The 11537-nt window shown below is 36.7% G+C and overlaps 1 protein-coding gene across 1 annotated transcript in view; it reads left to right on the forward strand.

The window, feature by feature from the left end:
• The first annotated feature begins 237 nt into the window (after positions 1–237).
• The window catches only part of LOC107090910 (cerebellin-1), a 21891-nt gene continuing 10591 nt past the window's right edge, over positions 238–11537 (forward strand). The window contains exons 1-2 of the mRNA XM_015384550.1: positions 238–811; positions 1810–1929. Of these exons, the coding sequence (XP_015240036.1) occupies positions 554–811; positions 1810–1929 (378 nt within the window). The 5' untranslated portion in view covers positions 238–553. The remainder of the gene's footprint in view (positions 812–1809; positions 1930–11537) is intronic.

An 11537-nucleotide genomic window follows, 5' to 3' on the forward strand; every position in this document is an offset into this window, starting at 1 on the left:
TAGATAGATAGATAGATAGATAGATAGATAGATAGATAGATAGATAGATAGATAGATAGATAGATAGATAGATAGATAGATAGATAGAGTTATTGGGGGTGTGAAGGGCAGTGAAAGGGGCGGTCAGCACCTGGTGATTGGAAAATCTCGCAGACGCCACGCGCTAAAGCTGCGGTGAGTGGCGGTTTCCGTGCGGAAGGAGGGGTCTCCCCTCGAGCCTTTTGTGTTGCGGACTTCCACATCCTGCTTATCAATAATTGAGGCGCGCGCCGGCGAACAGACGGAGCTTCCCCCCCTCGCGCGCTGCTATGAGTGCTGCTGTCCGTCCGCTCGGCGCGCGACTCTCCCTCTGTGCGTTCTGGAACAGGAGCCGCTGACAGGTGAGACAGGAGGAAGAGAACAGGTGTGACCGGGACTGGACCGGAGCGAATGTGTCCGGGTTGGAGCTTACTTTTACTCTAAGAAGAAAGGAGCGGCTCCTGCAAGTTTAAACTTCTGTTTTTTGTTTTTTTTTCATTAAAGTGGAACTATTTGGTTGTGTTTGTGGTTCGGCATGTTGGCGCTGTGCCTGCTTAGTGCCGCCTGGCTCGCTGCTGGCCCGGTTAGAGCTCAAAATGAGACCGAGCCCATCGTGCTGGAGGGGAAATGTTTAGTGGTGTGCGACTCCAACCCGACTTCAGACCCGACGGGCACCGCGCTCGGCATCTCGGTGCGCTCCGGCAGCGCGAAGGTGGCTTTCTCTGCTGTCCGGAACACCAACCATGAACCCTCTGAGATGAGCAACCGGACCATGGTCATCTACTTTGACCGGGTGAGTGGAAATCCTCTTTATCTGTTGGGTTCTGAAAGTCCAGAGAGTAACTTGGTGCTGGGTCGTTTTCTTTTACAATGTCGGGTGAATTGCGCAGATTAAAGAGAGATTACAATGTTTTGCTTTCTTAAATAACTGCAAAAAAACTCTCACTATTATTTTTTTAATGGTTGTTATAATCATAATCATTTCACACATCGATCCGCAAAGCTTTCATATTTCTATTTTCTATCAAAGCTCCAAACAGAAATGCTTAACACTATAGAAATAAGGACAAGACGTTAATGCAATAAGAAAAAAAGGAAATATTAAATAAAGAAAATTAAAAAGCTTAAAATTTTGCTCAGATTACATGTGTTTAACTGTTTAAAGAAACCAGTCTTTATTCCCTGTTCATCTGGTTTTTGTTGCAGTTGGAAAACTTTTTTTTTTTACAACTTTTACAGCAGGACAATTTTTGGTGTTCTTATTTAAATTAACACACTGATTTATAAATTCCTAGGGCTATTGATTGTTACATAAAAAACTGCTGCATTTTCCCTTAAAATACCCACTCTGTTATCTTAATCACTAAAGCAGACACCCAGTTGCGAAAATGAAAGCTTCACATTATTTCTTCTGCTTGAATTTGCCCTTAAATTTCTAAAAAGAATTAGGAAATACTGATGCTGTATTGCAGAAAGGCCCAGCAGACTGTTTTGAAATAATCATGACAGTAAAATATGAAAGAATTAACATTTTAAAGGGAAGGTTATTTGAAAAAAACTAAATCCGTAAAGAAAAATTAACAATAGCATGACAGAAAACCCTTAATAAATACATTTTGAAAGAAAAGCACCAGAGTTTATTTCAATTTTCAGATCCAATATCATTTCTTTAAATAACAAAAGTTTCTTGTATTTTCCTATAAAAATGTAATTGTAATCTCACAAAATATTTTTTTTCTAAAAAAAGTACAATTAAAATAATTGCATATATTTTTTTTTGTTCTTTTCCAGGTTTTAGTAAATGTTGGGAGGAATTTCGATGAGGAACGAAGTAATTTCATCGCACCACGGAAAGGAATTTACAGTTTTAACTTCCACGTAGTCAAAGTCTACAACCGCCAAACAATACAGGTAGCTGTTTGATAAAGGTGTTTTAATATGTAGGTTAATGTGCTCTGTAAAGGTGGAGTGTCACTTTAATCTGTTCTTTTAGATGTTGGGGATGAGTTTTCCCCAGGGTAAGGTCAAACATGGGTGTTGGCAGGAGTGGGCTGATCATCCATCTCCCGCTGACCCAATCGGGATCAATCAATACATCCACAGTGGAGACATAAAGCTGGCGGGGATCTGTTAAAACAGCAGCTCATTCAGCACTAAAGGTCAAATATTGTTTTTCTTATATTCTTTGGGACTTTTTAGTTAAAACAGAGAATAATCAGACAAACATAAAATTTTATGTCAAAATAATATACACCCTGATGAGGCCTTTGCCAAAGCTTAACCATTTACTCCACTCTTTTGATGTTTCCATTGATTTAAAGCTCTAAAGCACATTTTTTCAGCATCTAACGTACAGGCGATGCTGCGCTACAAGCCACCCGGCTGTAATTACCATGTATCTCTTGCAAATTACATTGTTGTGTAATTATTGTTGGGCCCCCTGAGGGTTTAGCGTAAGGATTTTGCCGCTATTTCTTTATTGTTGGGGCCCTAAGTTAATGAGCACAGCAGCAGCAAGAGCAACTGGAGGTGCAGGCAGTAATCAACTAGAGGACCACTGGTCATGGCTGCTTGACTCATGACACTGAGATAATTAAGACATTTCGGATCATGCAGAAAACAATGATTTCTCTCCTGACACCATTAGTGCAGATATGTTCTAAATTAGCAGGTTAAATTAATTTTACATGACTAAAACTGCAAATCATATGAACATTTGCTTGATCTCTTGCTTGGAGGGCACCTTTCATTTAAGATTTCTGCTGGTTTGAATATTTTAAATGAGCAGAAATATTTCAGTTCAGACTTTAGACGGGCATGTGTTCCTTGTCGGCTCAGCTCCCAGCTTCTAGACGAAGCGCAGTTCTCCCTGTGTGCTGTGCCGCTTGTCCTCCCTCATCCGTCCTGCACATCTGCCACACTAAAAACTCCCACTGTTTAATTGCCTGAGCGGCGACCACCGTGGCGTGTTCAGGAGATGAGAGGCAGCGGGAAGAGCAGGATAAATGTGGAGAAGTGAGAGGGAAGAAGGACAAGAAGAAACGCGAGCAAAGAGGGGCTGCAAAAGTTGCATTGATTCAAGGGAGGAACGGATGGGGGAAAAAAGATGCTGGTTGAACAAATAATTGGAAAAGATGGAAGGAGGAGAAGGTTCAGAGGGGAAGACGACCAGACATAATGAGAAGTGTTGATTAGCAGCTCTCCAATGTGGTTGGAACTATTAAGAGTTTGTTTCTTCCCCTACAGAGATACGTGGATAAGAGCATATGAGAGATGATAGAAGCAATCATTATTTTCAACCAATTAAACAAAAATGTTGCAAACTAAATATATTTGATCAGCATGTAATGTGACTCTTAACCTCAAAGAACTTATTTACATTATTTCTGTATAACAAGCCCACATCTTTACTTTAAATGCAACATTTCTTTTTAATCTCCTCTGCATACAGATGGCTTTAACAAGTGGAATAAATAAACACATAATTTAAGCAAGCAGCATCCTCATGTTTATTCTGTTAGTTGCTTGTCAAAACTAAGGATAAAACAGGTTTATTAATATTGACTGATTTTTTTTTTTTTTTTTTTTTTTTTTGGTATACTGATTTTAGGATTTTTTTTTAGATCGACCAGTAAGTTTTCTTCTGCTTGATCCAGGTGAGCAGTTCCTTGAAGCTCTGACCTGCTGATTTAGCTTTTTAAAGATTCAAATTTTTTCGTGTTTTTTTTTTATAGGTTATCAAACATAACATATTAACTCGAGGTCTGCTGATAGAGGTAGAAGTGTTTTAAACCAAAAGGTAGTGAAGGAATTACTAGATGGACCACATTAGTGCATCAAAAGGTAAAAATTTATCTGATGTTTCAGTCAAAACAAGGGCATCAAAGTAGCTCTGGTAGGTTTAATATGTTTAAACACCAAATTAGATAAATTACTTAATTTAATACTTCAAATGATTTTGTTTTTCAGTATTTAATTTGATTATCAACCAGTTGAATCATGGCTCCAGAAATATTTTACTAGTTAAAAGTGATAAAAATGTGAATATCTGTTTTAAGTTAAATTTGATATCTTCCTAACAACTTTTATCATCACAGAGCTACAGTACTCAGGGACATGTGTTTTATATGGTTAGTAGGATTACACTTCCTTAAAATTGATATTAAATAGATGTTTTCTTTCAGGAAATGTATTAGAAACTAATATTAAATAAGCTATTTTCATGTGTCATACATACTCACAGACGCTTAGTCCCCCCTCTTCCCTTACCGCAGCTTACCTGAACAAAGATGGTGGACAGTGAAAATAGTGAGCCGGATATGGCACGTTGAAACTCCTAAAAGACAAATATCTTCCAAAGAGACGTTTTCTTTGTCAAAAACAAAAGTGTTTCTGACATTTTGTTTTGTGTTAGGCTGATGTAGCAGAGAAGGACCAAAGGCATTAGCACCCTGCTGAACAAAGACAGACACTCTGATGTCGATCAGGAGATTTAAAAAGTCACTAAAAGCTCTTTTTGGAAACACCCACAACTACAATTATTTTAGTAAATGACGCAGCTGCAAAACTTTGATAAATAAAAATATCCTTGGTCCAAAATTGCTATTTTATTTAAATTTTCCTTTGTACAATTTACAAGCCAATACAGCATTTAGGCGCCAGGCTTTTTGTTCATGACCTTGAATGTTGTCTTGTCTAGAGTCCATTATCACCAGAGGTGTCAAAACTGTTTATTACTGAAGTAGACGTATAAATCCTACTGTTTAAAAACACTTTATTGGAAGTTAGAGTATCAACTTAAGCTTTTTACTCAAGTAAATGTGTTTTAAGTACCATTTTTAAATCTACTTAAAGCATAAAAGTAAAGTAATGCAGGAAAAATGTTAATGGCAGATGCTTTAATGCACTACCCTATTAAGGAACACTTCTACAATTCTGGATGATAACTTCCTTATACCTAATTTTCGTAGTTTCATAATTCATGGTAACAGTGACAAATTTAACTTTGCTTCATCTTGAAAAACTATTAATTTTGGTACATGGCAAACAACAATTTGGTGCAGTACTGAGTCAAACCAACAACATCATTGCCAGTTTTCCTAAATCTGAGAAGAGCAGTTTGGAAGATTTTCCAGATCTTGGTTGAGTGGTAACAAATCAGATGAACTAGTTCTTTAGTACCAATGATTGACTTAATGTCTCAAACTATGCAGTTGTTTAGAAGCTGCCCCAAATCAGTTATTATAAAACTGCAGTTCTTCTCTTTAGATATTGTCGGACCTTCTCAATGTTCTGTGGGTTTGGCCTGTGCACAAAGTGCTGTGAACCAAATCCTTTTTCTGCTGCAGAGGGAGATCTACCTGCTGTAAAGGTTCATGTGACTTGTAAACATTTTGTCTGATATATTTAACTTGAGTTAAGTCTCTGGCCCAATCCAAATAAATCAAATTGCAGCTCCTACCTCTTTCCCCTAGCTTCTATACCTTCACCTTCTCTGGAGCCATAAGTAAGAACTCTATTCAGGAAAGAAACTTTGGACTTCTTTGCTGAAGGCTGTCAGTCTTATGGATGTTTAAAGACGAGAGACATGCATTTAAATGATGCCTGTCAAATTCTGACCACCACTTTCCAGAAAATAACTACAAAAAATAAATGTTCCATAGAGCAGTGAATGGCTTAAAATCTTCCTTAAAAAGCCCCAAAAGCACATGAAAGTGTCTACCTTTGTATTTGTCACATAGAGTAGCAGAAATAATGTATCTTTTGTTAAAATACATGAAGTGGGTTGTGCCTATACATCATGTCAGGCAAATTATTTTGGGTAACTGATTAGCCCCCAGTGGTGGCTAGGAATTTTAGGAGCTCCCAGGTTTGACTGAATTGGTGATAGGAAGGATACTGCTTCCTTTTCCTAGCTCCTTCCCTACTGCTAGCACTGAGCAGATAACGCTTATGATGACCACTGATCCTCTTCTGCCATGGCTTAAGTGTCCTTACTCATTTGTGGTGTTCAGATTAAGGATGTGTAACTCAGCCCTAACCTCAGACCTCTATGGTACATTTACTGACCAGGTCAAAAAAAATAGGCATTATTGGAAATCAAACTGTCAACAGTCCGGGCAGTTGATTTGCTGTGTACCTTAACATATGGATTCATTTAGAAGCACTTGATTAAAGCTAACTTAAGATCAACCAGCAGTGTCCAACAATAAGCCCAATAGACTAGAGGGAATTATATGCAATACTCACCTTCAAAATCAAATTGAACATTTTTGCTTGAAGAGGCAGAAGGTTTTGTTGCATGAATTTTGGATATTTTTGCAGATGTATTGTACATTCATAAATATCTTGTATCGAAGCAGGCTTAAAGTGCTGGGAGCTGACCAAGGAGCTCCTCTAAAATTCCCACATGCTGGCTGTATTATGACCCTTTGTGTCGCTATGATTTTCCTAAAAGAACTGATTCAGACTGCTGATTACATACTGCCTTGATAATTACAGCGCATACCTGCAAGCTGATCCTGTTTGCACAGGAGAAGACTTTCATTTCAAATGAAAAAAGCTCTCTAAAAGGTATATTTTGACAGGTATGCAATGCAAATACAGTATTTTGCTATCAACGTTGAAAACATTTTCTCTCAGAAATAGATTCCACTCTCAAAGTAGTTTTCTTCTCTTTCTCAAAAACTAAGTCTTTGCTGTTGATTCAGGATTTTTCTCTTTATGTGAAAAATTGGTAAATGGCGGGACTGTGTTCCTATTGACAGCTGATTGATGATATGAGGTGGTCAAAGTTGAACAGCGCCTTGCCTGGAATGTGGACCTTCATCGTGTAACATTAAAACACTTAGAAACTAAATAAAATGCATTACAAAGGCTATGTCAGCCATCTTCTTTAATTTCATATAGCTCTGTCCAGCTTCAAAACAGACTTTCATCGTTTCCCAAGTTTGCCAAGTTTCCATTTTTATCCAAGTCACCTCTGACATGAATTGATGGTAAACACCAAACAGCATTTTATTTCCCTTCTTTGCTATAGAAATGTTTGCATTTATTTTTGCCATCTGCAGAAGAAATGCAGTCATGCTTTGTTATTGGATGCATTCCTTGGTCTTTTGAATCAAATCGTAAAATATTTTACTTTTTTATATCATACCATATTTCTTCCACTAATATGTAATTAAAAGATAAATCCAACATATAATTACATCTTTTTTTCATTAAGTCTCAAATTCTGTCAACTTTTCATTATTTACAAGTTAAGAAGTTTTTGTCTTATATGTTTGAAAAAATGGTTGTGAATAAATTGTGGATATTACTAAAATACAGATATAAATGATCAGAACTGGATATTTTATTTATGACATCCGTTAAGACATCTCTATTATTCTTTGAAATTGGATTCAGATTTCGTTTTCTCTACCTTTTGAAATTATTTCAACATATAATGTTTCCTGTCTTCAGGGATTGATTTATAGATTTAAGATGTTGCATTTTATCTATGTGATGCCAAACATTATAATGTGAGGCCATGTTTTTTGATATTTGCAGAAAAGGTCATGGTGATCATACATAACATGTAAATCTATATTCATTGATGGCAACACTAATAGGAATCCAGGAGTGCAGAACAGCGCTTCAGAAATTATCCTAAAAGGTCAAATATAAACTCTCCCCTTTCGGTCATGTTCATTAGCTTTTTCTGTGTCTCTCTCTGTCTTTTTTCATATAAAAAAAAACATCTTGTAAGTAAATCATGGCAGCTGAGTTAAATCAAATTATCTTTTGACGTGTGAAAAGATTCAAGATATATCAATGCAAAAGAAAGCAGACTTTCAAATCATTATGAAAAATAACTATGATTAAGAAGGATTCCTCTGCACATTTGGTATGAGCGATAACACAGAGGAAGCTCTTTAATTTGCTATTATCCCATTACTGGAGACAAGCTGCGAAAATAACTGCTTGTGTAAATGTTTCCTCATTCGGAACTTTAAATCAGAATCTCTTTTCAGAAATGATTTATTTTCCTTACAGGGACTCTATTCTTGCTGTCAAAAGGGATGAGTTCCCATAATCTGGCAACAAAAACAAATTTATGTAGTTGTAAGTAATACAGGGGCATAAAGAGAAAGCATGGAAGCCAGATGCTTGGTTGTTTTTTATCCAACAGATGCATGTTCACTCTCAGTTTAGCAGAAAATTACCAAATGGTAATGTGGAAAGATAAGATGATGGGAATGTTGTGATTATATCAAGTATCATATTCGGTCATTATAATGTCCATATGTTACATATTTACTGTAAACCTGAGAAGTGTGTTGTGGTTTTCTGACTGGTAAAGAAACATGGTTCAGTATTTATAAAACAGGCATTAAAAGGTAAAAACATTTTCCTATAAAATAAATAGGACTTTGGTGAAATCAGTGAGAAAACCCAGCTGTATTAGGTGACCTGTGACTCAAACACACATTCCTTCGGAAACACCATTCTATTTAAAGCTCAAATACCTAAAACTGAACGCTTGACTGTGTTTTTTTAATATTATTGATGGATTATAAACATTCAGTTTCATTTCTGATGACAGGATATTTATTGCAGGTAGAGCTGTATATAAAGACGGGAATTGAAGGGAAAAAAGTGGATGATTTTAAGATTATAGATTGTTGGAAGGACAGAGAACACAACTGATGCTAGGAATTACATTAAGACCAGAGAAAAGTCTTACATATAATTAGATTTACTAAATACTAGATAGAAATATAAAACTAAACGAAAAGAGCAACTTTAATATTATTTTTAAGAGAAATTTACCCAATTATTGTTTGAAGAGGACCCAAATGCAGAGAGAGATGCTAAGGTGGTTTCTTGCAGATAAAAAAGGTGGCAACTGAAGCAAAAATCCAAAAATAAAAAAATACAGAAATGCCTAAATCTAGGAGACGTCAGGGAAACATATGAGGAGCAGAGTAATGATGATGAACCAGCTAACAGTAACTGAAGAGGAGGAGTATAAATGTAAGGCTGAACAAAGACCAGGCTAATCAGCAGACTGGGAGCAGGTTTGGACAGAAGTACCTAGAAGGGAGCTAGGAGAAGGAGAATGACACAAGAGGACAACAGAGGGTAAACAAGAAATGCATAAGAACTTAAATAGAAGAAAAAATTATGAGAATAACACAAAATGAAAAAACAAAAAGGAAACTCAAAAAGAAAACTTGAACTTAACCAAAAGCATGAACCAAAGACGGAAAATAAGTCTTTCAGACAGGCCCATTTTGCGGACGATGAAATAACAGAAAACCCTAATTGACAAAAAAAAACTCAGTTCTAAAACCTTTATGAGGGATTGTTTTTTTTTTTTTTACATAACAATTTCCTGTGCAATCAGAGCTTTTAAAATTCAGTTTGAGCCATTAGCTACATGGATTAAAGTATTCCGAACCCCCTGTTAGATTTCCAGCTCATAGCCATTGCCCGTGGGCAAAAAAATCACTCGAAAATGATTTGACAGTAAATAGATTAAAAATACTATCGGAATCCCTCTTGCATTTGTCAGCCAACGGTAGCAAAGGAGCGCTCTGAAACTAACAGTATTAAGGCTGATTTATACTCAAAAACCAGGTCGTCTGTGTCTGCAACACAGGCCCAGGATTTTTTTATTTTTTTTTGGTTTAATTACTGTGAGCACATTTAGGAAGAAAACTACAAAATCGAGAGACTACAGTTTCTCAAAAATAAAGCTACCTTGTGAAAAGTAATCTTAAATAAGACATACGTTCCAGGTTTTTTGAACTTCTATTTTTAGTTATCTGTATTTTTGCATTTTTAATTTAAGATTAACTTGAGCTTATAACTATTTTACAATGCTCCTCCTTCTTGATCTTGACCAAAGTGGTATTTAGTTTGATTTAAGCATATCTGAATTATACTCTAAGTAACAGCCCCTCCCTCTCTTGGAGGAATGAGCACTGCTGTTTCTTTCTGTTAAAAAAGCACCAGAAAACAGCTAGTGCTAAATGCAATATTTGATCTTATATAAGCCTATATTTAACTTTTTCAAGGGTTAAGAAAGCAGATATAAATCATTTTGATGGTCAGCATTTCTGAAAGTTGCCTGTTTTATATTTTGTGAAATATTTTCTGGGTTTTTTTATCAGTTTTTTGTTCAATTGTTTGTAGATTTTCATATTGAATACATGCATATTATTTTTGGTTCTGATATCTTTGAGGTTTCTGAAGAACCTTGAACTAATTGTTGAATAGACAAAGGAGACTGTATTCCTTTACGAATCTCTGCACAAAAAAATGCACACACAAACACACACAGCACGACTCAGTCCCATACAATGGCTTCAGATTGTACCAGTAGGCTCAGTAGGTTGTTATCACCAACTGAATCCTAATCCTAACCCTAAAGTCAACACCCCCGCGGAATTTATTAATCTATTTATGTGTAATCTGAAAATAATTTCAGTAGTTCTTCATGTGCTGTAAAAAATAAATAAATAAATAAAATGATCCAGATGTCGCTCATTTTAAACAAACAGATCTTTTAATTATCTGTTAAAAAATGCTGGTTATTCTTTAATAAGATCCTCATGTAACAGACATGCAATGTTTGTTTTTAAACCTAATGTGTGTAACGAACCTAGTGAATGATATATTTGTGGTTTTATGCACAAACTATGACAAAAACCTGATTAAATTAGATGTAAGGAGTGCGGAGACAGAGGAAACTCTGTAATGTGTATTACTTAGGGTATGCTGGCCTGACGCGGTATCCTGAGCTGACAGAACACCAGACCGGAGCAGAGCAAATAGTAATCACATGTGGAGTACTTTCTTGTGATTGGCTTATACAAGGGAGCCCTGTGATTGGTTGCAAACCATCCCCTGTATAAAAAAAAAATCATTTTTGTATCGAGGCACGTCAGGAGAGTCTCAAAAATCCACACACAAATGCAGTGAAGGTTAAAGACCACTGGTACTTTGTAGTTAAATTTTTTATGGACCAGAAATACTTTGATGAATCAGGTGCTGTGCATGTGTGAATCTCGTATGTTTGTGTGAATCGTGCTGTGTGTGTATTAGGGATGGGACGATTTATGAAAACCGTCCGAACCGTTCGGTTCGACTGTCTCGGTTCGATTCGCGTGTGTTTTGTTCGGTTCATGCGCTGCTCCTTTTTCTCATAGGCGAAGCGTTTACACTCCAGAGCAGAAGGTGGCGGTACTGCGACCAAAGCCAACCACCAGTAGTAAACAAGAAGAAGAAGAAGCGAAGCAGCTTAGCCGGGTGTAGCAGGGAAAAAATCTGTTGTTGTGGAGAATTGTGTCGGAATGGCGAGTGGGAAAGAACAGGAGTTGGAAGACGCGCCAGCAGCACTTTATAGGTCTGCTGTATGGGAGCGCTTTGCACATAGAGTGACCTACGATGACGGCGGAAAGAAAGTTGTGGATAAAAGTGCAACACGTTTTGTCCACGCTAACAGCAACATGACCATCATGTCATGCTAA

Source organism: Cyprinodon variegatus, unplaced genomic scaffold (assembly GCF_000732505.1).
Source record: "Cyprinodon variegatus isolate N-32 unplaced genomic scaffold, C_variegatus-1.0 Scaffold316, whole genome shotgun sequence".
Classification (NCBI taxonomy): Eukaryota; Metazoa; Chordata; class Actinopteri; order Cyprinodontiformes; family Cyprinodontidae; genus Cyprinodon; species Cyprinodon variegatus.